We start from the raw sequence: 27,463 nt of genomic DNA, 5'->3' as shown, positions 1-27,463 counted from the left end.
TGAACACACTTGGTGTGTTCCTCCCCTGAGCACCCCAGGGCATCTCACTTCTCCTGGGCTTATAAGTGCAGCGTGGGGAAGGCACATGTATGCCTCCTGCTCGGCAGCACCTGGCAGTTTCAGATACCAGGGAGCCTGGGAGCCTGGTCAAGAGGGGATGGAGCAGAAAAGGTCTTTGCTTCCGCTGGAGATTGAATGTTGGCTAATGCTGGTGCCATAGGTGCCGCTCGTCCTTGCTTTTATTTCCATTGTAAGAGCAAATGTTCAGCTTCTTTAATTTACACTTCATGCCCCAAAGCAGGGAATTTCATACAGAAGTGCTGACAACGCTCCGCTTCTCAGGGTAAAATATACTCACAATTTAAGTAATTATGAAATGTACCCTTTCAATTCACTAATGGTCCTTACTGGCCCTGGAAAGAGATATTTGACTAGGCTAAGTAATTAACAGGGACATTTATCTGGAGTAGCGGCACATAAATGGGGGCCGCAGAGAATCGGATTACAGCTCCTCCCCACTTCCGTTAAAAAAGATACAACTGGCTTTACTTTAGAAGCACAGAGAGAGTGAAACTGGTGTCTCAACCAGCCACTTGTAATCAGGAAAACTGATTTTAAGTTGTTTTGGTTTTTTTCAGATATACAAGTAATCTTCAGTCCTGTACACAATGCCACTGACAGGAGCCTCAGGAGACGCTGCCTGTCCACACCGTGTAGCCTCTGGTTTGTCGCAGAAACGGACAGCACAGCACACAGCGGGGCTGCTGGGATCACAGCGGGGAGCGCCACTGTTTCCAGGCAGTCTGTCTGAACGGAAGGCTGCAGAGCAGTCGAGATGAGGAAGTGGGGGGCTGAAAGCTCAAGGACATTAAGTGAGATGAGGCTTCATTTCTGAGAATTAATGGAATTAATGGAAAGTTTTTAGTTCCACACAGTATTTAGGACAGTTCTTAGTAAAACACTGACACGAGGACCTATTCATGTGGTGGGAACGTGTGAGAACATGGTTTTCCCATCAGCAGATCTCGTAACTAAAGTTCCCCCACGAGGGACTGATACACATCATCTCAGGCAGGAGCTGCCGAAGCCACAGGACTTTATATCAAAGATCATACATTGGGGCCAGCCGAGTGGCTCAGTTGGTTAAGAGTTTGCTTAAGAGCACGAGCTCTGAGCAACAGAGTCGCCGGTTCAATTCCCACATGGGCCAGTGAGCAGCACCCGAGCTGAGCTGCCAGTAGATGGCAGGATGGCTCAGCTGGTGAGAGCACGTGCTCCTAATGACAAGGTTGCCTGTTCGATGGTGGCTACGCCCACTCATGGCTGGGACTGAACTTGGCACCTTGAGCTGAGCTGATGCCCGGATGGCTCAATGGATAGATCGTGCGCTCTTAACAGCAAGGTTGCTGGTTCGACGCCCACATGAAAAATAAATAAATAAAAGACCGCACACTCAACACAGCAATCTGCGTTAATCAGAATGAACTACCATGGCTCCACACGAGAAATGCTGGCGAGTGTTCAAAATTGTCCATGAGACGTGCTCTTTGTAGCCTTTACTCCTATGCTTTGCTCTGACTAATGCCTTCACATCATTAACAATATTCTGAATGCATTAAGATGTTAAAAATGTCAAGAAAAGTAAATTACGAGGTTTCATACGCCAACTCTTTTTGTTGCTGTGCATATAGTGAAGGATACATTATAGAGAGTCTCCAACCTGAGCCCAGCTGCCCTCCTCATCTTCCTGAGGTTACGTGGTTAGGGATGCAAAAGAACACAGCTATTAGTATTGGTGAGCTTAGGAACGCACACAGATTAACTTGGGAGGGAGGGTGCAGCGGAACCGGGTGAAAAGTTCAAAAACTCAAAAGCATCATGCAAAACTCATGCAAAACCAACAAGTCCAGTTTCTCATGCAAGGAGCCGATGCCCCACAGCAAGCACATCTATATGAGGGAGAGCCAGGGTGAGACCGTTCAAATGGGGCGCTACACTGAGGGCTCCCCTGGGGGAGACGAGGGCTCAGTCTACTCTGAATCGGGCCCGTCTACCAACTCTAAGCTCCTGGACAAAACCTGAAGTAAGATCGAATGCGAACTATCGTACACGCTTCTCTAAGACTTAAAGGAAGTACTTATCCGGAACAATGCTACGTGATAGGAGGTTTTTGTCTCCGCCGCGCAGCTCTTAACGTGGCCGTGCACGGAGGGGAAGCCGAGTTCGGCCGTGACTGACCGTTTGTGGCGTGGCTGTGAGCGTCTCCATCTCCTCGTGCGTTAACCAGACATTTCCTGTGGTCTATGGTGACCCCAGTGACCAAGCACATCCAGGGCAAGGGGAGCAGTGACAAAGAGGAAAGGTGGCAGACACGTAAGCCTCGGGCACAGAGAGGAGCCGTGGAGGCAAAGCTTCCTTCAGATGCCCACACAGACAAGGACAGAGCCTCCGCACAAGCTCGGCCCCTTTAAAGGGTAACCACACGTGATTAACCCCATGTCGTCAGTAACAAGGAGAACACAATTTCTGGAGCTGTCTGTCATGCTTACCACCCGAGGAACGTGACACATACAGAGAAGAGAAAGCACTTGGTACTTTTGCAAACCGTGCTTCTCGGGTAGGTCTTCATTCGGTGTGTTTACACGTCTTACCCAAGCAAAACACAGCGAAGGGCTATGAGAACACGGTTCCCAGGAGGACTGGACAACCACGCCCGGGGGAACTAGGGGGCAGGGAGCAGGAGAGCTAAGCGTGTCCAAAAGAATGCAACGGCACCACCGACCTGTCACATCAGACGGACGCAGGCCGTGTGGCCCTGGGCACGCCTCAGGGAGCGGGGTGTACCGTGTCCTAATGTGAGGTCCGTTCTCCAACACTACCCGTCAAGAACTGCCTTTACTTTGGGAACACCGCCCCAGCACCTTCATTTCTAGAAGGCCACGCTGATGGGAAACTACTGGGGAACAGGGACCAGATCAGCACTGTGACACTGTGACTGACCCCGCCACTGGGCAAAAGCTACTGTGCAGTAGGTGAGCGCACAGGGTCACTGCCCGTCACCACAAGCTTTTCACCAAGAAACAAAATAAAACAAACAGAGATGCTCTTGGTGCTGACCATGTGGAACTGCGCCCTGAATCGGGCCTCGACCTGCTGCTCAGAGACGCGTGGCTGTGCGGTGAGGCTCCGAGTTTCTCAGCCGGAGGTCTTCTCCCCAGAGCAGACCAAAAGCACAGGGAAAAGCCTGTCCTGTCTCCCAATTCCCGTTAATGCGTTCCTTAGACTCGTTTTTAGCTTTTTCAACAAGAAGGACCCTCTTTTAGGACTTTCCAGGTCTCCCCACAGGGAGCGGACTGTCTGGGCACAGGTGTACACAGGTGTGATGCTTAGTGTACATGCGAAGGTTTGTGGACTGCTTAATACCGAGCTCCCCAAATGGAAAGCACCGGTAGGCCAAACCAGTCAACAGAGCAAAACGCTGGTCATAGTGCAACTGGGGATCCAAGCCTTTCCCCTTCACTTTTCATAAATTTATGTTTAAATGTGATCATTACTTTCCCACATTTTCAAAAACTCCTACTTCTATATTACAGTGCCACTGTGGTCAAGCTGTTATAAAAGCATTGCATAAAGTATATTTTAAGCACCCAATTGTCACAGATTAAAAGTTGTAATGTTTCGGGTGCTACAACTTTAATTTGGAACACTGGGTGTGTTGAGAAGCAACATAAACGGGGCAATGCTTCCTGCAAAGGTGTTTCCTTCTTCCAAAGAATCAACTCTTGGGACTGAAACATACCGTTCTGGACGTGGGAGGGGCTGACGGGCTGGTCAGGGACATGATTTCCTGAATCGCCAGCCTCAGCTTCAGCCTGTGCAGGGGGTTACTGATGCCGATCTCCCGCTGGATCTCCGTGTCCGACAGGGCCGACATGATGGCCCCGCTTTTCACATTGGCTCGGCAGGCGGCCACGTACCAGGCTGGCATCCCCACCCAGAGCTGGAGACAGGAAGTGTGAAGGCGAGAGGTTAGGCTCAGGTTATGAAATGGACTACACCGTCACACATGCAACCCCCGCAACCCAGGGTTAAAAGGAGGTACCTCCAGCCAGACGACAACAGTTGGCCCGTCCCATTGTGCAAAAGGCAAGCCTTGCCTCCGGGCCTCCTCAAGCAACTCATGCCTGCAAATAACAAGATATTCAAAATTAAAGAATCCCTATCACAGGCATACATAAAACAACACTTTGTAAATTTCACAAGTGTTAATTAAGTGTATCTCATCATTTCCCTTTCATCTTCTCCACCGTCTGCTTTGTACATAATACAATGAATGCCTTACGGATGGAATGCTGATTGACCCCACGATTCTCTATACAAGCATCTGCTTGCAGAATTAACCCTCCGTCCGGCGCATCTGATCTCACAGATTCATTGCACACAAATTTTCAAATATCTAACAGTTAGCTTAAGTATCGTGCCTCATCGCTTCCGACTCTTCCCCCTCTACCGTCACCTATCGCCACTTGTGTTTGTGACTCAGTGCAGTGAAGACGTATTTCATAGCAGCATCTTTAATCTCGCAGATTCGCTGTGCCTATTTGAGAATTTTTTTATATTTTCTCAACAGATTTTTTTGTACAGTACTATCCTTTCAGACATTCCAGAAAGAGACTGTAAGTATAGTTTTACTACTGAAACTTAGTAATTAGGTATTTTATTTTCTAATTAATCTGACAGATTTATTGCACCTGTTTAGGGTTAATATTTTTCCTTTGTAGGTTTTACTTTCTAAAATGGCTCAGCCTCAAAGATTTTATAATCCAGATGACCCGAAAGATGCTGAGATATTGCTACAGATGTTGATGGAGTCTGATAATTAAAATGAACTTGAATTTGAAGGCGAAAGTGACATAGATGGTGAAGATCAAGTTGAATAATGAGACCAAAATTCTGACACTGAGCAAGAAAGTTCTCCTTCAGGGCCAACTGAGTGGCACGTTGGTTAAGAGCTGGCTTGGGACGCCAGCTCTGAGCAGCACGGTCCCAGTTCGGATCCCACATGAGGGCCAGTGACGCTGTGCCCTCTACAGCTAAGATGCTGAACAACAGCTCAACCTAGAGCTGGGATGCCATGAGTCGCCGGCGCAGCATAGGCTGCAGTGGGCTGCCGTAAGCTACTGTGAGTGGCTGGCCACCGCCGTGAGCTGCCAAGAGCCGCCATGAGCGGCCATCCAGTGGCCAGTGACCGATCTGCCTCACCCGGGAAGAGCACAATGATAATACCAACATAAGCCAGTGAAGCGACGTCCTCCACAACTAGACTGAAGAACAAAAGGACAGCAACTTGTCTGTTCTCCTCTCCCCCAATTCCCCAATACAATCTCAAAAAAAAAATTCTCCTTCAGAAAGTGATTGAGAAAGTAGTAATGAAGAAATAGATGAATATTTTATTGGGAAAGAGAAAATATAAGTGGCATTAATGCACAAGTGCTATACCTAGAGCAGCGGTTCTCAACCTGTGGGTCACGACCCCTTTGGGGGTCAAACGACCCTTTCACAGGGGTTGCCTAAGACCATCGGAAAACAAAAAGATATTTATATTACGATTCATAACAGTAGCAAAATTACAGTTATAGAGTAGCAACAAAAATAATTTTATGGTTGGGGGTCACCACAACATGAGGAACTGTATTAAGGGGTCGCGGCATTAGGAAGGTTGAGAACCGCTGACCTAGAGAATGAAAATGAAGTTAAAAGAAGACGTTTATTTTTGATACAGTTGAGTAGGGAATTGGTAGCCGAACATATTAACCAAAGAGCTGCAAAAAATAGGGGAATTCTTTCACTTCTCCAACAAAAATTGCAGAAGTTTACTACACCTGCTGTCAAAGTTCAAGCAGAAGAACCTGAGGCTACCACTTCATCAAACAAAAGGAAACAGTGTGCACCTTGCGTAGGAAACAAAAGACAAGGTGTTCCAAATACTTCTGTAAACCTTGCAAACAATTTTTGTGCTTAGAACATGCGACAATAATTTATGAACATTGTTTCAACTTGAAATTCGATGGCAATGAGGCTGATGAAGAGCAATCAGATTATTTTTTGTTATTTTATTAAATGACAAATTTTGTTTCAGTTTTATGTTTTGAATTTCTGTTGATTTTTATACTGAGTTTATGTAATAAACATTGTTTTTACTTTGTGGCAAATTAAAATTTCATTCTGAATAAATAATAAGCATGCTTACACGTTATTTTCATTTTCAATTTAAATAAATAAACGTCATACACGCATCTAGTAGATGCATTACGCCCAATGGAGGGTTAAACAATTATTACCAATTTTTAAAAAAAAGCAGTCTTCATATCCAAGGTAGGATGCCCAAGGGAAAACATAATCACTCCCCTCTTTCTAAACAATGAGGAGAAATATGGAGAAGAAGACACTAGACCTGGATCTGCCTCTGAGAGCTTCCAAAATCTTCAGTTTTAACAATAACACCACCACCAAAAAAGTGCTGATGTTTAGCATTAAGAGTGGCCCGATGGGCGAGCAGGTGATGGACTAGACTTTGGCTGTTTCTAGTCTCTACTGCTCTTTGGCTAACGAGGTATTTGCTAAATTAGGACACTGCGTCATCCCGTGGTCTAACCCACAGGCTTCACACCCAGGAAACGTCAATCCCAACAACTTCTCCCGTGCACACAGGGAGGGTCGTGAGTGTGAGACTGACGCCACAGGGCAGTAAGCTGGGACGGGTCTGGGGGCCCTTGAGGGGTCGGAAATACTCCGTAGGCCTGATTTTAAAATAGCCAAACCACAACTTTACCATATTAACATCTTTAAACATGACTTGGCTGCTCACATAGTTACATAAGAGATAACACAAGAAGCTTTATAAACCTTATCTCACATCTCTGTGTTGTCTACTTACAAGGCTTTGTAAAGGACACTAATTCTTTTTAAAAATGAAAAGCCTAAAAGAGGAGACGGGACCCGCAGAGGACAGGCCCATTTAGCTCACAGGCCTGGACATCGCTGAGACATTTTTAAATTCTTCGGTCAGTTTTAGTCATTTATTTTCAGTAATGATTCCTGCAGAACACACCACTGAATTTTTTATTTCTAAACACACATATCAGATCTTCGATATATTTAAACAGTATCCGACTTTTCTTAAGACAAGTCTGTGTACAATTAAAGCTGAAGTCGTCACATAAAATTTCAAATGAGTGTTCCTTAAGTCAACCTCAGGTTTCCTGGGAATAATAAATACTGTCAATATCTAGGAATAAGTATACCGAGATTGTAAGAGACGTCTTAACAGCTCAAGGATAAAAAAAAAGGGCAAACTTTTCCAATTAAAATAAGCAAAGCTGCTTATAAATAAAGAAGACTCTGAGACCACCCAGAATTGAGCTCGTGAGACGGGACAACAATGCTGGTGGGGAAGGCGGGGGGACAGGCAGAAGGGCCTTGCTGGGCGGAACGAACCATCCTTGTGCTGAATTAAACGCCACTTTGTTTCCTAAGGACAAATTCTCCTCAGATAAGGCTGTGTCATGCCAGCACTCACAGAAGCCTTCTAAGCCACAGCAGCACTTCAAGTAAGTCCCTGGCAGGTGGACCAGGACTGACAGCACAGCCAAGTGCTAAGTCCCGAACAGTGCAGCCCGCCTGCAGAGAGGGTTCCAGGTCCCACGAAAGAGGTCCTGAACCCCTGGCCATAGACTTCATTTTCCATCTGAAATAGCTATTCACTGCAAACAGGGGGTATCGGGTTAAATCAGTCTTTAATTCTGGTAGTGGGCAGTGGTGCACCTCCCCTGACTACCGACTTCTGGGTCCTCATGAAACTGGGCTCAGGCACTGGAAGCAGGGCGATACAGCGAAGAGGCGCGGAAAGTTAGCGAGGAGGTCGGGGAGACGCCAGCGGGGCGGCTGGCCCAGGTCTGCGGGCTTCCTGGCTCCCGCCACCCCTTCCCCCATCAGGCCAGTCCATGACCTAGAAGACCAAACCTGGGACCTGACCCCTGGGCTATCATCCCAGGTGGGAACAACAGCGCCCCCTTCTTCTCTGGGGGTGACTGCTCCCATCATGTGAGAGGCCCCTGCGCCATGGGAGAGAGCGAGCTGGGGGCCGCCTAGGCGCTGTGGGCGGGCGCGGCCAGGCCAGACTTGGAGGAGCGCGGCCGGCTCCACTCGGGCCTTCCTGTCACTTGGCTTCGTGAACGAATACGCGCCTTTCTTCTGCCACTCTCCTCGACCTGCAGTTGGTGTAAAGGAAATGGCGAGGTGCAGCTCGCCAGCTCACCCGTATGATCACTTCCTAATGATCACAGAACCATCCATTTTCCTAGTTTACTACAACTACAGAAATACTTATAGCATTTATTTAACCCTCAGCAAAGTTAACCGGAAGGGAACGAGGTGTTCTTTGACAGGTCAATTTTCTAGAAAACAGCAACTCTTCTGGCCATCAGCTCCAAAGCCTAACGCGGGAGATCGAAGGGGACGGACTCTAGGAGCCCTGGGGAGCGAGGCGTACACAGCCCCAAAAGCAATCGGAGGCCTCGTTTGGATTTTGCTGCCATCTCCTTCCTCTGCTGGAAGAGGCTGCTCGCTGCTGTTGCTGTGCCCCGCTGTTAGCACCTGTGACCCCGTTTTCAGGCGGCCGCCTCCTCAGGCTCAACATGGATGAGCGCTGTGCCCGCCACGGTCAGGGGCTTGATCTTCTCCCTCAAGGACCAATTCTGCCCCCCAGGGGTGACTGTGCAACTCCCTGCTCTGACAGTAAACCGAGGCGCGTGCTTCCTGGCCTGAAAATCAGAGTCGGAGGACAAAGGCATTTAGATGCGCGCCACGCTCTGGGAAACAGGCACATGTTATCTGTGAACAGCGATGCACAGGGCAAAGCTGTCCTTCCTAACGAGAAGCTCAGGCGCTTCTGCTGAGCAGGCACCACGGAGGTGCCGCTGTCCCGACAGCCCGGCCTCCCTTCTCTGAGGCTGGCACTCAACACTGTGGCGACCTGTCTGAAGACGCACTGGGCTCAACACCACTGGGCTCAACACCGCTGGATGCACTGGGGTCCAGCACAGCACTGCCCAGCCACATGGCCACAGTCACGGCACCTGGGCAAGTGCAGGCGAGAGGACGAGGCTCGATCTCCCGTCTAAACCTGCGAGACGGGGGAAGCCGCTCGCCCGCAGCTGGTGACAACCAGAGCCACAGGTTTCAGAGTGAACCAGGGAACTGCCGCAGGAAGGGACCCTGCATGCACTAGCCGTCCTCAGGGAGAGGTGGGGAGAGAGCATTTAAAGCACAGGTTAGAGCGGTTGCGCTCAGGTTGTAGGGGGGACGCTGCAGACATCGTAGAAACGCTGCCAAGTGTGACGATGTTCACTGTGTGTCAAGCTCCAACGTGCCCACCACACCCTTTTAAGCAGCTTCATAAAACCCGAACATCTCCACCAAACTCACCAGGTTCTTGAAAATTCTCTAAAAGTGAATGCAGTTGGCTGTGTAACTTTAGCTGTTAAAGGCACACTTTGAGGTAAATCAGGAGTTAATAAAAAGACTACTTCTGAGAAATGTATTTTGATTCTTACATCTATAATGCCATAAAGGTTAAATTGTATTCAAACAATACTTGTTTTGGATAACCCAAACATTTTTTCACATTTATAAATAAATCATTTTCCTAAAGTCAATTTTATCTCTGGTTAACTGACTGAACTAAAATTACTCACTGTAGTCAGATGAATAACCTTCGTACTTTAAATTTTTCCCTATTAACTTACTAGCACATTCCAGAACTTGCTGTGCACAACCACAGAGTTCGGACAATAAGCCACTCTTAAGATACTCAGTTACAGCTATGGGAACACAGAGTTACAAGTTCAGAGCCAATGCCACCAATGTGAACATCAGAGCCACACAGAAACCTCCCTACCACCAACACTCACACAGATGCACAAACACGCACACACACCCCAGCGTGAAATTTAATCACATGTCAGGGCAAGTCACTCAATAACAGCTATCTTCACACAGTCAAGTGACAAGCATACATACCTCCTGAGAATACAAAATGAATTTTAAAAAGAGTGAAACATGTTGGCCACTTGACATAATTTGTGATCCCACCTGAAAAAAACTTCTGGGAGCAGCGGGTGGGAGCACCGAGGTGCACTACCACAGATCTTACTGTTTTTATTACAGTAAGTATGAGGATGTTAAATAAAACACATCAGCAAAATCGAAGGGACAAAAGTTTCCTAGCATGGTTCCAGGAGGCAAAGGCCTAGCTGTAATATCAAGTTTCACAGAGCCAAGTGGCGGTCGCCCAAGCTCTTTTACATTTTTATACAGTCCACAGACAGCGACTTCAAATCAGCTTTGCCGTTCCGTGGTTTCTACAAATTTCCACTTACAATTCCTGTGGTGTTGTGAGCAATGGTGGAGACAATAGCACTTCACCAGAAGTGGATCCACAGTGTGCCAGTCAAGACAATTATTATGATTTCTGAAAAGAGAGCTATAGTGGGGTGTAGTTCACACACAAAAAAGCAACTGGCAGCTCCACGGGCTGACGGCAGAGGGGGCCTCAAGTGGTGAGGGTCCCCATGGGCTCAAGCGTGACGGGGGAAGGGCCACGCCTTGAGGCCCAGTGCTGGTTTCTCGGGGTACCTGAGAGTGGCCCGTGACCTCGCCACCATGAGACTCATCTCAGAGCCCACCAGGTTCAGCCGGTCCCAAGCACTGCACGTCTCACCACCACTCCTCACTGTCCCTGGTTCCCAAGGCCAGGGCTGACCTCTCGGGCTACAAACCGCCTCTTGTTATAGAAGAGGGCTCCGTTTTATTTTTCAGTTGTCAGTTCACTGGGCTATTGCCTCAGCCCACCCAGCTCAGCTACTAACCTCGGGTTCTGGGTATGGTCCACACCCCACACGTGACCTGCTCCGGGTCAGGAGAGACCCCGAGGACTGTGCTTCCAAAATCCCTGTGCCCCCTCCTGGGCGACACAAAGCCTAGGCTCCCCTAGGAAACTAGTCCCACTGCTAGTACTTATTTTCAGAAGCAAGGCAATTCAGAATTAAAATTTAATAATAAATAGATTACAAAACGGAGAGTCTATTTAAGGTAAAAAACCAACAGCTACAGGAGGAGGAAAGAAGGGCAACACAGTGGCTCCTTCCTGACGGATCACTGGTATGAACGGCCCGTTCTGAATGCTGGTGTCCAAAGAGGCTGCAGTTGCGCACGCAGTTACACACACGTCCCGATGTGTCAGCACTGTTTGAAGTGCTTCGTGTGTACTTATGCAGACACGTATACACAGCTAAGACTCAAAAGCCACGAGGGACGGACGACTACCACTCCCGTTTCACGGAGGACAGCCCTGAGCCCAGGAACGCCAAGGAACTTTCCCAGCGCCCCGGAGCTCTGTGCGCGGGGCCAGGGTGCACATCCAAGGGTCTCTGAGGCCTCTCAACCACCTCACATCCTCGTTAGACAGTTTTCCGAGATGGACCGGGAGCCCATGCACGAGCCCGTTCAGAATTTCATAAATGCTCTCAGTCCTCCAGAAAGCAAAGTTTAACAAAGGCTTCAGGTTAATCATTTCAGAAGGCAATATACACACAGCTACACAGGATACTTAATAAATAAACGTCAGGTAAAAATCAGGCACAATGAAAACTGTTCAGTGAGTTACACAAATAAAAACTTACTTTTTTTGAAGTTTACGATTTTTTTCGGCCTGTCCTCCCAATTTGCTGAGTCCCAAGGCATCTTGAGATGAGTTTTCTGTCTCTGAAACACCGGCTATGAGGAAGCAGAGTGGGTGAAGATACTGAAAGAAAGTTCACCATGGTCAAGCTAGGTGTTCCCACAGACAGGTGGCAGAGTGTTTGCAGAGAGAGTGAAAAGACTCTACAGACTGAGCCTCTAACCGGACAAGCCACACGCGAAGGTGCTCGAGACGGCAAGCTCTTGTACGCACGAGGCCGTTACTGAGGGCGGACGACGGCTACCCATGGCTCTTCAGGTCCCACGTGCGCCCACTGAGAATGGCTTCCGCCCGACAACACCCAGCGGTGTGACAGGCCCCAGCGGGAAGGACAGGGGGCATACAGCAGGCACGCTCATGGCCGTCCCCCTCGCCCCACCCAACGGTTAAGAAGTTTTCCGGAAGCACCAACCTTGTCCCAACACCTCCTTGCCGCCGAGCCCAGGGCGGCCCTTTTCTTTCTTGCCAAACAAGCGGCCGATGGAGGACTTGATGCCCTTCTTCTTGGGGGCTTTGTGGAGCGAGTCCTGGCTGCTGTTGCTGCTGCTGGGGTTGCTCACCGGGCCATCCTGGGAGCCTGTCGAGCTTTAGGACAAAAAGGACCTTTAACACGCGCCCTCATCACAAGATGTTTCATTCCCATGAACTAGAAATCTGCATGTTTTTAACACCCGCTCTTAAAACTTCACCACAAACATTCCAAATCTCCTCTATGGCACCTTCATCACCAAACGCATGCGTGAGAAACGTGGGCTCCCAGTGACACCACCGGAGTAGTGTTTCTAGGAGGCTGAGGTTCTGTCTGATTTGGGGTCTCCTTCCGAGGAAGGCCCTGACTTCAAACCCTGCCGCAGAGGGCACTACTGACCCACCTTAGGGTCCCCTCTCAGCCAGTGAAGATGCGCCCACAAAACCGGAGTTCCCCTCTCTCAGAAGCTCTGACAACCCCCCGCCGCCGAGGGTGATTGTCCTCGGCCTGGCAGTGAGCACGAGTAGCTAGCTGCAGGGTGGCTGTCACGGTGAACGCAGTGCCCCCAGACCACTGCCTGGTACACAACAAACAAAACAGGAGGCAGTTCCGGAAAGGACAGCATTAGGAACAGAAGGGTTGGCGGGCTTCCTGGAGGAGGCACACTGAGCATCAAGGATGTGGAGCGCTCAGCAGCTCCAAGGCACATGGGGGCACCCGAGCGGCACAGACTGGCCCATAGGGATGCAATCATCGGAAACATGCCATGCATTTGGCAAATGCTCCATCAAGAACAGAAACTAAGTTCTCAAATAGTCAATCTGTGAAATCAGAAGAAATGACTGTTTTTCTAAAACTGCTGATATTATTTAACTCCTTTCTTTCCAAATTGACTTTGCTCAGACATGCATCTTCTGCTGGATTTTGCTGTGGCTCCAGGGCAGTGGCTGGCATCCCAAAAATGTCATTTATATAAACGCAAATGAATTAAAATTTCTTTTATTTCTTTAAAATTATTGTTTTGACTTTTTTTCAAGAAAAGGTGACTGGATTCCCTAAAGCTGACAATGAAAAGACAAGCGCGTTCTAAGTGGGGTTACTGGCCCCGCGCCACCAGTCCTTACTTTCTGACGTCCCTGACATCCTCATGGCTGGCCGTGTGCAGCGCCCCTTTGTGCAGCCTGTCCAATCGAAGGGACCTCGGGGAGGGCGGGGGAGAGGTTTCACATTTGATCGTTGTCTTGTCATCTCGTACCTCTTCTCGGGAAGCTGGCAACTGAGGGGTTGAGAGAGTGTAAAAGTATTTAACAGTAAACTTGACAAAAACAAAAACAATCACACAGACTTTCAATCACAACCACAAACTTTTCTGAAACCTATCAGCTATGCTGTGCCAAGCACACGACGTGTTTGGTCCCATGCGCTTTCATAGGGTGCCTTGGTTAGGACACGCAGGACCACGGGGCAGGCCAAGCACAGCGCAGAGCCCGGCTCCTAGGCTGCCTGGGCAGGACTCAGGGTTGCTCCTCTTCCTGGGTGTCCCCGCAACCAAGGGGTCGCCCTCCCTGGAGTCCTAGGACCCCGTGAGGAACGCCACTGAGGGAGCAGCAGACATCCGCACATGGCCTACAGGCTGCAGGCGGCACATGCGCTCCTGACAATGAGTGGGGGAGGAAGGTGTGGACGTCCCAGTGCCATTCAAAACAAACAGCAGTGAAGACAGAACCTTACTGGCACAACTGTCCAGGCCTTTCAGTCTGAGGGGAGGGGGAGAAACAGCTGTACCTCGATCCAGTGTCATCTTTAATAATGACGCAAATTACTGGGATCTATAACAACAGTTAAAAGGTGGAAAGGCGGCTGACCTGCACCCCAAGCCCGCACGGCTGACTGGTGTCTCTCGATCGCATTTAGTTAGATGGGGTGTCAGAAACTGAAGTCTCAGATGCGGTTTAAAAACATCGTGCTCACTACACTTAAACTAATCCCAGGTTTTTGTGAAAAGATGACCTCTGGGGCCCTCAGCTTGTCTGCAAGGATGAGAGGATGGGGAACAGACGAACCCCTTCCACGCTTGCTTGCAAACTGGGGTTCTGCCATTCGGGCAGGGCTGGGTTTCATGAGACATGCACGGCCAGCGTTTGTGGGAACCATGAGGCTTAGCAGCCCACTTGTGCCTTTTCAGCGGGATGCTGTACGGAGGACCAAGCCACTGTGGGGCCACAGCCAATTCGTGTAAAATGGAGCTGAACTCATTCAAGACAGACCCTTCAGCAATAGCTAGATAACTGCATCATCTCCTGACTGCCACTTGCAATCGTCAACTAAAGGCTGTAACGGCCAGAAATGATCAATATGAAACTTAGGGACAGATTCAAATTCAGGTTGAAACAATGATTTGTAAAAAACACCCAAACCAGGGCCCGCCAAGTGGCACATTGGTTAAGAGTTGGCTTGGGAGTGTGAGCTCCGAGCACAGGGCCTCGGTTCGGATCCCACATGGGGGCCAGTGACACCGCCCTCTACAGCTAAGATGCTGAACAACAGCTCAACCTGGAGCTTGACTGCCGTGAGCCGCCGGCAATGCCATAGGCTGCAGTGGACTGCCGTGAGCTACGTGAGTGGCCGGTAGCCAGCGTGAGCCACCGTCGAGTGGCCAACAACCAATCTGCCTCAGCTGGGAAGAATGCAATGATAATACCAACATAGACCAGTGAAGCGACGTCCTCCACAACTAGACTGAGGAACAAGACGACAGCAACTTGTCTGTTCCCCTTCCACGATTCCCCAATAAAATCTTTAAAAATCAAAACAAAACAAAAACCCCAAACCAAATAAAAAAGGACAGGGTCGGGGAGTGACAGCTGTGCCTGAAGGGACTATGAACTCATTGGAGACGAGCAGCTCCCAGAGCCGAGGTCCTCCCTGTTCAAAGGCCCCCGGGCCCGCCCACCCCCGGCCTGCGTTCCTCCAGGAAGGCACACCCCACCCAGACGTGTGCCTACATGCCATTCCAGACTCCACTAGGCGGGAGCTGCATGAGGCTGGAAGCCGTCTGGGCGTACAGCCATGACAACGGGGAGAAGCAGGGCGAGAGCGCACGCACACGCTGGCAGTGTCTGCACAGACGCCTGGTTTCATCCTCAAGCCACCCTGAGCAAGGCCCGCAAAGAGCCTGTCGGCGAGCTCAGGTCCCGCCAGCAACAGGACCAGGCTGTCCTGCGGGTGGAAAGCCACCCCCGACTTCCTTCACTGAGGAAGTCTGGCAACAAGGACAACGCAAACACAAGCCCGCAGGACGAGGGTGCTGTGCCATCGCCGGTGAAGGCCCCTCACACCTCCTTGGGGACCGGGCCATGGCCCCGAGAAGCGCAGTTCTATTCGTGTTTTCACCTCACCGGAGGGCAAGCCAGGGCACCAGAGGGCGAGCAGCACACCCAGGTGACAGAGCAATCAGTGACCGTGCTGGGCCTCGAGCCCAAGTTTGGCTACACGGCCATACTGCTCTGGGCCGGAGGGACCAGCTCACATGCGCTGAGCCGCTTTGGGCAGCACAGCTCCCTGACTAGGGCACACCAGGAAGCTGGGATGGGGCCCAGCCTGCACCGGGCCGTGGAAGTTACAAGGAAGACACTTTGGTCAACAGCTCTGTTTCCTAACGCACTGTCTTTCCTCTGAGAAGGGGTGGGGGTGGTTCCTGGTCATCTTGAAGGAGAAGAGGCCCTGACCCCCTCCCTCTGGCAGGGATGCTGGAAGGGCACTAGGAACACCTGGAGGAAAGACAGGTGGGTGGGGAAGTGGCTACACGTCTGGGATTGGAAACTAGTCAGGCCTGTATTGCACTGTTTACTGGCTGCAACCGCGGGCACAGAGTGTGGCTCTCTAAGCCCTTTTCCACATCTGTAAAATGGGATGTTTGAGGGTGTTTGAGGATCAGACGACATTCATAAAGCACTCAGCACAGTGCCTGGCATGTGGCCAGAGCTCACAAATGCTGCCAGCTATGAGTGTGAAAATTGGAGCTTTCCAAATCTAAAATCTATGGCTTTGCCTCCATAATTCTGCATTTTTGCAGTTACTATGTCTATTGTAATAAGAATGCAATGATTAGAAGGCACAGAGGTGGGAGAAAAGCAAACTCATGCTTGTCCCAGTGTTCTGTGCAAACCACCAACGGCCCATTTCCAGCAGGACAACTGGTGTTCTGACATGCCAGATGCGTTCCAACACTTCCACCAAAACGTCAATTACTCGTCATCACATAGCTTCACAGCATCCATTTACATAAAATGACAAGGACTCTTCAATACTTCACAAAGAAACAAAGGTGCATTAAATTACTAAAGTTTACCTTTCTACGATGTTTCCTTAAGTCACTAGGCTGATAGATGCATGCAAAGAAATGAAGAGAAACCAGATTTACTGCACATTTTGTAGGTAAAAATTCAACAGTCAGTATAGGCAAATATGTTAAAAAGAGAATGATAGGGCACATATACATGAGGCAAGATTTAGAAAAAACATCACTGGAAATAAAACTTTTTTTCACCACAAAATTTAAACATAAGTTATTCAAGATTTACTAGAGAACCACTACAAATTATTACTCAGGGAGATAAAATTATATTACAACATATACGATTTATTAAAACAAGGCATTCTATATAACAAAGGGCCCTAATAGTTGTCTATTCTAAGCCAAACCTCTCTATTACTTAGTTTTCCTTAGTGGAAAACATATTATACCTTAAAATATCAATCTAATTGATGAGGACATCATTGCAATACCTATTATAAAACGGAACAAACCTCCTTTTGGTTAATCACCTATTGGACATTAATGTAAAATCCTTACTTAGAATTTGATTTAATCTTCTCAAAAAAAATTTATTGATTAAAGCAGGGTACCCTGTGAAAATATGTAAGAATAAAAGCTAGCAGTACACCTGAAACTAATATAAAATAATGCTGGATGTCAACTGTAATTGAAAAATTTAAAAAAAAAAAGAAAAAGAATAAAAGCCACCATGATAGCAGGTGGAATCTTTACATTCTATAATTTACATGAAATTTTAATTAAAATAGTCTATGAAAGGCATTAATTATGCATGTTCAGTAAGTTGACGAGATTTATGGTCCTGAATATAAACATGAAAACCAGAAGGTACATTGTCTGTGTCAAGACGCCACTAATTCCACACTGAGCAGGCTGCTTCTTCATGCAAGAAGCCTCTCATTAGGAGTTGCACACATCCTACATCCTTTTGAGTAAAGCCACTCTGATCCATCTACAGCATACCCGTACCCACATATGTCTACGCTACAGTGATGCGCTAAAATGTATCGTTCTTCCATGAGAAATGTAGCTAAAGCAGAAACCCTTCTGAGCTGTGAGGGCGCGCACACGCGTGCGCACACACACGCACACACACCACCACCACCACCACCACCACCACCACCACCACCACCACCGATGCTGCTACCTGAGTGTGCTGTGGAGGGGTGTGAAATGTGGGTGGAGAGGGGAGGGGAGCTGGACGGATAAGCTACAGACTGGGGGGACTGGGGTCTGGAGTAACAATGACTAAACAAACAAAAGGATGACATAGGAAATCAAAACCAAATGAGGATGCAGGCCCGCTGTCAGCCAGCGTGCAGAATCACACCACCAAGGGAAAAACATACAGAGCTGTTTTTCACAAACCCTCTGAAGGAAATTAGCATGAAACCACAAATGAAACAGTTTAAAATATTAGGTATTAGCTAATGATGTACGTCATAAAAAAGAAATGTCAAATACCTCAACATGGGCCAGTTACCACTTCATATGCCACTCAGATGATTCACAGTTGATTTAATTATATGCTGGCTAACGATGCAAGTAAAAATGAAAACGGATGGTAACAGGAAAAATTATAACACAAGTGCAGTTCAAAAGCAGAATGTTTTCAGTGTGTGTGTGAAGCAATGCTCTCATGAAGCCTAAACTAAATCCATGAGCGAGTTATAAAACATTCTTCCGAGCTGCACACTGGGTCACTGCATTTCCCGATGCTTCCCTAGGCAGCCGCAAAGCAACTTGGCTTTTAAGCGACGTAATCCTGGTTTCACACGCAGAGCTGTGCTAAGCGGGCCACGGAGTGTGCCATCAGGAGGCCCCGTTGAGCTTCATTGTTTTGGTTTTTGATGCAGGTCCTGAACCCCCCAATTAGGCATCCACAGTGTAAAGGAAGACGGCATCGACAGCATTTTTCTACGTGCTAGGAAGGCTACCTGTATGTACTTTTGTTAAGCTGCCTATTCCTAGGAAACAAACATATTTCCCCCACTGGCTGCCCATGCCCAACGTTACACAAGTAAGAACTTCTGATGAATTCATCATGACGTGCTAAACTGGTCCTCCAAATATTAAAATTAATATGCCACTGTGCTATTATTGAACGATTAAATACTTGCTGGCTTTCAAAATCTTGAACCTCTGAGCTTAACAAGTGCAAAGCAAAGTCCCTGGTTTCTTCTGGGTGAAAAAGAAAAAAAGCACACTCGTACAGTCCAGGACTTAACCCGGCTGTGCCGGGGGAAGGGGAGGGCAGGGAGGAAAAGCCAGTACTTACTAGAGTCATGATACCTAGTCTGTCCACCTCCCGAGCTGGGCTGTGTGGGATCCTCCGTGGGGTGGAACGCCCGCTGTTTGGAGGGGAGGAGCCAGCAAGCGAGGATGCAGGATACGGGGGAATAGAGCTCATTGATCTAAAACGACCAAGGTTGTCTAAGCTTCCACTGCCAACTCGACTTTCAATCTCCTCGGCCCGCTGCTCGGCGTTCTCCTTCTCTTCCTGTATCAACCTGAAACAAACAAGGCCCCCCTTTCTTTATCAGCAGATGCAGTGATGTGTCTGAATAAAAAGTCTGTGCAGTGTTCTGTATTACAGTAAGTAAACTCCAATAACGTCTGATCAAGCCATGAACACTTCAGCAAAAATGTTCTGCTTTTTATCTTTTCAATATGTTCAATTTTAGAACAACATGAAAGAAATCTTCCACTGATTTTTACAGGGTTGCTTCTGATGACTTGTGTCTGATTTTTCTTATTGACGCTGTAATTCCAACGGGCTGGGTGGCCGCTCTCTCACTGCACAATGAGACACTGAATTTCTTAGCTCTTATGTCCCCTATTCTTACAGTGAAGCTGCACATTTCTCTCTCAATTTTTCAACTGGAAACCAGGAACTCAGACACAAAGAATCAATCCACAAAGCAATCAGGAGTCCCCAAACATGTAAGTCTCTAGACTAGATGGAAGTGTTGAGTTGCCTTTTTTAAGGATGAATTCGAACGGAAGTTATCAGCTGATGGAATCCTCTCCCAGCCTCATCTGCAGTCCTGGCTTCGTGTGGACCATGCCCCTTCATTTGGAATTCAAGATTAGCGCCCTTCTCCCTTACTGGGCAGTTTTAGTATGTGACTACGCAAATAGTTATTCTAATATTAAAATACAGGACACTTGTAGTAATCTTCCTAATTAAAGTCCCACTTACATATCCTGAAAGTATCTCTTTGTTACTGATTCAGTGGACAGAATTTACCGTTTACATCCGGCCTACTTGTTGCATAAAGAAACATCACTTGTACCTAACAATACGCTGTGAAAGAGAAAAGCTGAAGTAAGGAATCTTTGCCCACTTCCCACAATGAGGGGCAAGGTCAGTATTCGGAGCTCTTCCGTGTTTGACCACGGCCCGTGAGCAGTCAGTTTATAAATACAGCCAGAGAGGTAGGCAGCACCACCTGCTTTGCACTTCAAGCCCACAGCTCTTTTTGACGTTGGTTCTAATCCTCCCGCTTCCCCTCCGGCCTTTGCTAACTTGACAGTAATCAGATTTGGGCAGCAGCTCTGCCCGGACCCACTGAGGTCACTGGCATGTGATTGGTCTTTAGTGGCCTCAGGCCAGGGGTGGCACAGAGAGGGCCGCAGGGCACCCGCTAATCACCACCTGGGCTATTCCTTGGATTCCATCCCCCAGCTGGCCCCTCGTTTTGTAGAAAACACCTTTAAAATGTTGATGAGGCAAAAAAGATTCAAACACACATCCGTTGCCCACTCACAGTCCTACAATGAACCAACTTCCACCTGTGACGTAATTTAATACAGTGAAATACAAGTGTGACCAGGAACTGTCCGGCCAGAAAACAGTTTTCCCCCCCAGGTGGCCGTGGGACACACCTGAACATGTGAGGCTCTGAAGGACGCACGCCAGCCCTCTTCAGGGCCGGGGCATGACCGGGCAGCAGTTGCACCCCACCTCAGCACCTCACCCACTCTGGGGCTCAGGGCTGGGGGACACTCAGGCCGGCAGGGGGCTGACAAGGCGCCCTTCCCATCGCTTCCCACTGACACTCGCGCCTCTCTTGCCCACGGGCTGAGCTGACACCTCGCCTAGTGAGTCACTGGAATCCTGGGCTTCTCGCCCCTAAGCGCGCGGCCAGGGGAGGGGTGGGTGCTGCTGGGAGGCGCCCGGCCCACACACACCTCCCCGCTGCTTCCCGGATTAGGGAGGCGCCCTCCTGTGCATTCTCAGCTCCCTGCAGCCCCGCCGCTTCACCGCCGGAAGCCCCGTCTGCTCCAGGCAGCGGCACAGGTGGGCACAGGCGAGCTGCCAATAGCTCTCTGGGGAGCGGACGGAATACCTGCCACCCCTCCACGAACGTGCTGAGACCACAGCTGTGGAGAGAATGCCCCGGCTGACCGAATTTGATAACCAAGGGCAATTTCAGGGCTTCAAATTCTTAAAAGTAAGTTACTATTTATTCTAGAACATTTAGGAAACATTCATCGTATGTGCTCCAGATGTTTCTAAGTGGTACACAGTTCCTCAGAGACACCCCCATCTCCGGTGCTGTCTGTACAATCACGCGTACCTGATCTCTTTGTTGATGGCGTCCAGCTGCTCCTGAAGCATCATGGCCAGCGTCTGGGCATCAGCCTGCCCGCTGGGCGACAAGAGAGCAGTTGAGCTGAAGAGAGGGTCCCTGTCATCCTCGCCATCAGACACGTCGACATCACTCTCAAATGCTTGTGCCACGTTTGCCAGGACACTGGCTTGCTGGGCCCGTTCCCAGTCCTGCTCATTGAGAGTCTGTACCTATAAACGAGAAAAACGCATCTCAGCAGAGCCGGAAAAGAACAGCCCTCATTAAAGCAACATAGAAGAAACCTATCAGAAGCTTAAAAAAACGTTAAGTGGAAGCCCACAGAATTTGTAAAAATGGGTCATGCTTGCATGCTGCTGGCGTCTATTAAGCAAGCAGTATTTAAGAAATGGGAGGGGCCGGCCGAGTGGCACGGTGGTTAAGAGTTGGCTTGGGACGCCAGCTCTGAGCAGCAGGGCCCCGGGTTCGGATCCCACATGAGGGCCAGTGATGCTGCGCCCTCTACAGCTAAGATGGTGAACAACAGCTCGACCTGGAGATGGGCTGCTGTGAGTTGCCGCCAACAGTGTAGGCTGCAGCCCCTGCTGCAGTGAGCTGCCAGCAGCCGCTGTGAGCGGCCGTCCAGAGGCTGGCGGCCGATCTGCCTCAGCTGGGAAGAGCGCAATGATAATACCAACATGGCCAGTGAAGCGACGTCCCCCACAACTAGACTGAAGAACAAAAGGACAGCAACTTGTCTGTTTCCTTTCCCCGATTCTCCAGCGCTGTTTCCCTCCCCCGATTCCCCAATAAAATCTTTAAAAAATAAATAAATAAAAGAAACGGGAGGAGACACATCTGTTAGACTGCCCGTGACAGTCACGTCTCAATGTGATGTGAGGCATTTCTATGACGTTACACACAATGGGCACACGACCGAGTCAGAAACACCAACTGAAAATGAAGAACTACAGTCATGCCACAACCAGCCATGCTGATGGGGAGCGAAAGAACTCCCTTGGTTCAGAGCTGCTGGGCTCACCTGAGCGGCCATGACACCTACTGGTGTTCTAAGTTCTAAGCAATATACAACTCGAGTTACTGCGTGGCCCAGGCTCCCTTTTCTGCGGCTGGTACCACTAAGCACAGACAGAAGCAAGAAGGGGCAGCCGAGCCAGACGGGGCAGCAGGCCCTTCTGATGGCCCACTCGGTGCCGGGGAATGGCCAAATTTTCTGGGAAGTGCTGCTTACGGAGCACATGTGCCTTGACGCTGAGCCAAAGCCTACTGGGAACGCCAGAAGCACAGCGTTTATAATTGTGCGCGTGTTGGGGGTTCTGGGATCCCTCCTACGTGTTCATTTCACGCCCCACCCCCACCCCAGCGAGGGTCCTGCCTCCCAGCTCACTGTGGTGCCATCAGAGCAGCCAGCAGGGAGCACTTCTAGATGCCTGAACACCTGTGTGCCCGTGCTGGCCCCACCTAAGGCTCGCCCCTGCGGCTTACTCCAGGATCTCCCACCACTCCTCCCTCTCGGATAATCCGTTTTCTACTGGTTCATTCCCATCACCTAAGAATGCTTTCTCCCTTCTCCCGCCTTGAAACAGTACAAGAGCAACCACAAAACTTTACGCCACGTCTCCTTCCAGCTACCACTGCATTTCTGTTCCCAATTAGAGCCCAAGCTCTCCAAGAAGCTGCCTCTATTTTCTCCATGTCCCTTCCTCCCAATCTCTCAAACCTGCTGCCAGTAGGCTCTGCACAGTCGTCCCTCCAGCAGAACCACTCTGAGCACACCACTGTCCCTGACCTTTGCCTTGTCTGGCCCTCTGACGGGCTCTCCCCTCTTCTACCTCGCTCACTTGGCTCCAAGCCCCCTGCTCCAGGTTTCCTCTTACCTCACTCCTTGGGCTCCTGCTGTCCCTTGTCAACCTCCACCCTCTGAAAACTGCAGTGTCCCACAGCTCTATCCTCACCTCTACCAACAGGCACCCACTTGGTGCCTTTGCCTTGTCCCCTTACATACATCTGTATGCTCACGACCCCAAGCCTTTCTCCAGCGGAGACTTCTGTCTTGGGTCCAAGCTGGGACACCTAGCCGTCTACCTGACAGTCGCCTTGGCCATCTGACAGGCCTGCCAACCTGCACAGGACCAAGGCCCAGCTCCGTCTCCCCCCACCCTGCAGCGTTCCCCATCCCAGGAGACAGAGCCCATCCTTCGGCGGCTCACGCTGAGCTCTGCAGTCCTCACCCGCCCTACCCATCGGCGCATCCTGCCGACACAACCTTGCGTCTCCCTATGGCCACTTCTCTTCCCTCCTTCAGGTCTCTGCTCGAATGTCAGCCTCCTGGTGATACCTCACTGGCTACCCTATTTAAATTTATTATTCCCCTCTTCCTGGTACAACTCAGGGTACCCCGAGTTTCCTTTCCCTGCTTCTCACCACCTGACATACTGTGGTGGTTGAAAATACGTCCACTACTCCTCCCTTTGAGAATGGGACAGTAATTCCTCCCCACCCACTTGGGGGGGCAGGACTTAGTAATTCTCCCTAAGAGATAATGTGAAGGGGCGCAGTGTCCAAGGCCAGAGCGTCTCAGGCTCCGGGGCCCTCTCCTTGCTCTCTCACAATCAGTTCTGAGGGCACCTGCCACCGGGTTGTGAAGACACTTACACGGAAGGAACGAAGCCCTCTAGCCCACTGCCCGGTGAGCGAGCTTGCCAGCGCACCCTCCAGCCAGCTGAGCCTTCCGAGGGCTGCAGCCCAGGAGGCCCCGAGGCAGAATCACCTGCCGACAGGCTCCCGGCTCCTACGGTCACAGAACTGTGAGGTAGTAACGTTCATCATTAAGCCATTAAGCTTGGTAGTAACGTGTTGCCATAGCAATGGGTAATTACCACACATACCTATTTTGCTTTGCACTCACTACTTTCTCTCATCACGGTGATGTGTGCACTGGGGTGCAGGCATTCTGTCTGCTTTTTATTTACTGCTGTAGCCTCTTGGGTTTAATGATGCCTGGCCCAAACTACTTGGTCAATGAATACAGGAGTTCACGATATAGAAGAGTATATACAAACATATGCTGTTAAATAGACACAAATATGACAGTACTTAAACTTCCACATGTGAATTCTTTTCAATGAAAGATGAATTCTGTTGACCCTTGAACAACACGGGGGTTAGGGACCCCTGAGAAGTAAAAAATCAGCGTATGACTTTTCACCTATTAGTTCAGTCTACTGTTGACTGAAGCCTTACTGATAAAACAAACAGTCGATTAAGACATATTCCATATGTTATATGTAAGTTAGGGAAAAGAAAATGTCCTTGAGAAAATCAGAAGGCAAACACACTTACAGCCCTGTACGTATTCATCACTACCTTAAGTTTATGTGACCTGTTCACAAGCTGAAAAATCCCACTATAACGTGGGCCTGCGCAGTTCACACCTGTGTTGGTCAAGGTCAGCTGTACGTATTCACTTACTCTTAATACTTCAAAACTGTACTCATTAGCACTGTGCTGTGCTTAAGAGGTCATATTTTATCAGAATTCCCATTCTTAAAAAAAAGAAAGAAAAAAGCACACTCTAAAACAAAACTCTTAGCCAGAGAAAGGAAAATAGGGGAAGGGAAACAGAGACAGAGCGACCTATCAGCACTTTCATTCCAAACCAGTGGCACACAGGGGTGGTGGGGCAGGTGCAGGCCAGGGAGGCCGGGGAGGCCAGTGCCAGCCTGGGAGGCCAGGGAGGCCAGGGAGGTGGGGAGGCCAGTGCCAGCCAGGGAGGCCAGGGAGGCGGGGAGGCCAGGGAGGCCCTTACCTTGGAAGGCTCATCTCGCAGCGCTGCCAGGCGGCCTTTCTGGGGGCGCCGTAACACCGCGCTGCTGCTGTAGGAATCTGTGGGACCGTCAGCCACGGGGAACCTGAAATCCGGGACACTGCCCAAGTGGGGTCGGCTGAAACACGGGGAAAAAAAAAAAAAAAAAAAGGTCATTATTAGAAGAAAAGTGAACGAACTTTGTTAGTCAAGCCAGAAAGCGTGCACTTGGGAGATAAATCATTTCATAGACAACTGTCTCCATGGGGGGCACATCTTTCACTCGCTACAACAGTAACACGCTGCCCACCTCCTGCCAACATTTACTGCTCCAGCCCCACCAGGAGGAAAACCAACGCGGATGCCACAGACATGAAGAGAAGATGGAGGCCAGCAGCTGAGGATCCAAGGAGAGCCGGAGCCATCTCAGAATTCTCCCTCCCTCAGGCCGAGTTCTCCTTGGCCAACCGGAAGCACACCGTCACGTCATTTCTGGCAGTCGCCTGCTCTGCAATTTCCCGGGTGCCTGGTCCCCATGCCCTCCATCTGGGAGGCCGCCCCAAGTGCACCTTAGAGGACCAGCTGCAGGAACCCTTGAACCACAGCTGGAGCTTATGGGAACTGATCTGGCCGCCTGCTTTCATGTTTCTGAACATCAGAAGCGCTGACCTGCGTGCATGCAGACTGACAGACAGACATCCTGGCTGAAGAAGTCTGCAGAACATGTGGTCGGGGCCCGAGCACCCACGACCGAAAGGCTGCAGTGAGCCGTTAGCAGTTCACCTCAGAAAAGGCCCTGCAGGGGAGCCGCCTCAGCCAAGGGCACACCCCGCACACCACCTGCAGACGGGACCAGAGTGACACACCGATTCACCTACTTCTGGTTCACACACCTCTACACTCTTTAGAGAGATGGCTTTCTGAAGTGCTGCATACGATTTACTACTTGTTTATAAGATACCAAAAAGTCCGGAATTTCCCTGTGACCACAACTGCGTTCTGCTTCCTCTATTCCCTCATGCCTAACGAGCCTGCTCAGTCTGTCTCAGCACGATTTGTAGCAGTGGCTTTGGGGCTGTGAGGCTTTTCAAAGTCAGATGAAAGCTACACCTACACCCAGCCCTGCGCCTCACTCTGGGGCTTCGTGGATTCTCTGAAGCCCACAAAGCCTCGTAATTCTGATACCTTTCTTTCCAGGCTTACTTTCCTCCCAACCCGGCTGCCGCTCTGCGGCTCGCCGTTTCTGGACCCGCAGCTCTTTTCTAGGGGCCCACTCTGCTTCTGGAAGCCCATCCATCAGCTTTCTTTCCACTCCTCCAGCGGGGCTACCTTTTCTGGCTGGAGAAGATCAGAAAACCAAGCTGACTGGCTGCACTGTGAAGTCATGCCACGGAAACTGAGCTCACCCGGCCTGCTGCTTCTCGTCCTGCCCACCCAATGCCCCCGCTCCCGCCCCATTTCTACGACTCCTAACGACGTCTCTTTTAAGCCCCTTGACATGAGACCTCTACATCTCATGGCTCCTTGACACAAACCCCTTCCTCTGTGCCCAGCCTCTTCTGCCCGCTGTCTTCAGACACACAGCCACGTGTGCCCTTGGCCATGACTGGTTCCCACACCGGCTCCCCTCTCTTCATTCCTCAAACTCCCCAAGGAGTAATATACACTGTCCGCTGTCCCTTCCTCCATTAATGGCAAATCAAATACACGTCTTATCTCCTTTAATTCCTCAGCGGGGGGCCTGCCTCTGCCACACTGACACTGGCCTTCACTGTCGATGGCCTTATTCAGCACGTCAGTGCTTTTGGTCCTGATTTGTCTCCACACTTCCCTCTCTGGAAACATCCAGTCTCTCCGTGAAGTTCTACCCTCGGGTTCCGAAGACCGGGCAAGTCCTGGCTCTGCGTGGCTGTGACTGTCCTCACTGGCCTCTCCTGTTTTTCAGCAGTAGGTGCAGTAGGGACAGCCCCAGGGTGCCCCAGGCCTTCCCGATGCCCTAAGCTGCAAACGCGCAGGCTCCGAGCTTCCTCCTAAATGCTGTTTCCAGCAGGACCCGTTTTGCTGCAGCCTCACGAATGTCAGCGTCTCCAGTTAACCAGGAAATAACTTCTGCTAAAGTTTAACTCCCACTTGATGACCAGTTGCCAAAAAGAAGCAAAAGAAGATTTTAAACCCTTAATGGAAATCACTGCCTGTGTAACAATGAGGAAGAAAAAACTCCGGATGCCAGGCCACATGCTCGAGTCCTTCACAGGCCAGGTGTTCACTCCCACAGCAGCCAACTCAGTCATGTTTCAATAGATTTTAAAATGACTACATGTCATTAAGCTTCAGTCTCTTAAAAAATATAAAAAAGCACAAGTACTGCACTGAACACACAGGTTTCAGGGACTCCCTCCCATTCTAGCTGTGCAGCTGCAACCTTGGTGCTCTCACCATCCTGTGGATGGGACTGTCA

General features: G+C 49.8%; 1 protein-coding gene across 10 annotated transcripts in view; it reads right to left on the bottom strand.

Annotated features, from left to right (window-relative positions):
• Positions 1 to 27,463, bottom strand: part of PPFIA1 (PPFI scaffold protein A1) — an 88,613-nt gene that overhangs the window by 13,736 nt on the left and 47,414 nt on the right. For 3 of the 10 annotated variants that reach the window (XM_019654705.1, XM_019654708.1, XM_019654710.1), the window contains 11 exons: positions 25,009 to 25,144; positions 21,189 to 21,412; positions 18,884 to 19,115; positions 16,621 to 16,650; positions 13,394 to 13,545; positions 12,213 to 12,385; positions 11,742 to 11,835; positions 4,103 to 4,184; positions 3,800 to 4,000; positions 2,239 to 2,301; positions 1,721 to 1,747 (listed from right to left, as the gene is read on the bottom strand). In XM_019654705.1, the coding sequence (XP_019510250.1) occupies positions 1,721 to 1,747; positions 2,239 to 2,301; positions 3,800 to 4,000; positions 4,103 to 4,184; positions 11,742 to 11,835; positions 12,213 to 12,385; positions 13,394 to 13,545; positions 16,621 to 16,650; positions 18,884 to 19,115; positions 21,189 to 21,412; positions 25,009 to 25,144 (1,414 nt within the window). The remainder of the gene's footprint in view (positions 1 to 1,720; positions 1,748 to 2,238; positions 2,302 to 3,799; positions 4,001 to 4,102; positions 4,185 to 11,741; positions 11,836 to 12,212; positions 12,386 to 13,393; positions 13,546 to 16,620; positions 16,651 to 18,883; positions 19,116 to 21,188; positions 21,413 to 25,008; positions 25,145 to 27,463) is intronic. The other 7 variants (XM_019654713.1, XM_019654714.1, XM_019654712.1 and 4 more) reach the window with 4 other exon arrangements.

Source organism: Hipposideros armiger, unplaced genomic scaffold (assembly GCF_001890085.2).
Source record: "Hipposideros armiger isolate ML-2016 unplaced genomic scaffold, ASM189008v1 scaffold_228, whole genome shotgun sequence".
Classification (NCBI taxonomy): Eukaryota; Metazoa; Chordata; class Mammalia; order Chiroptera; family Hipposideridae; genus Hipposideros; species Hipposideros armiger.
The sequence above is the reverse complement of the archived record's forward strand: the minus strand, read 5'-3'. Positions and strand labels throughout refer to the sequence as shown.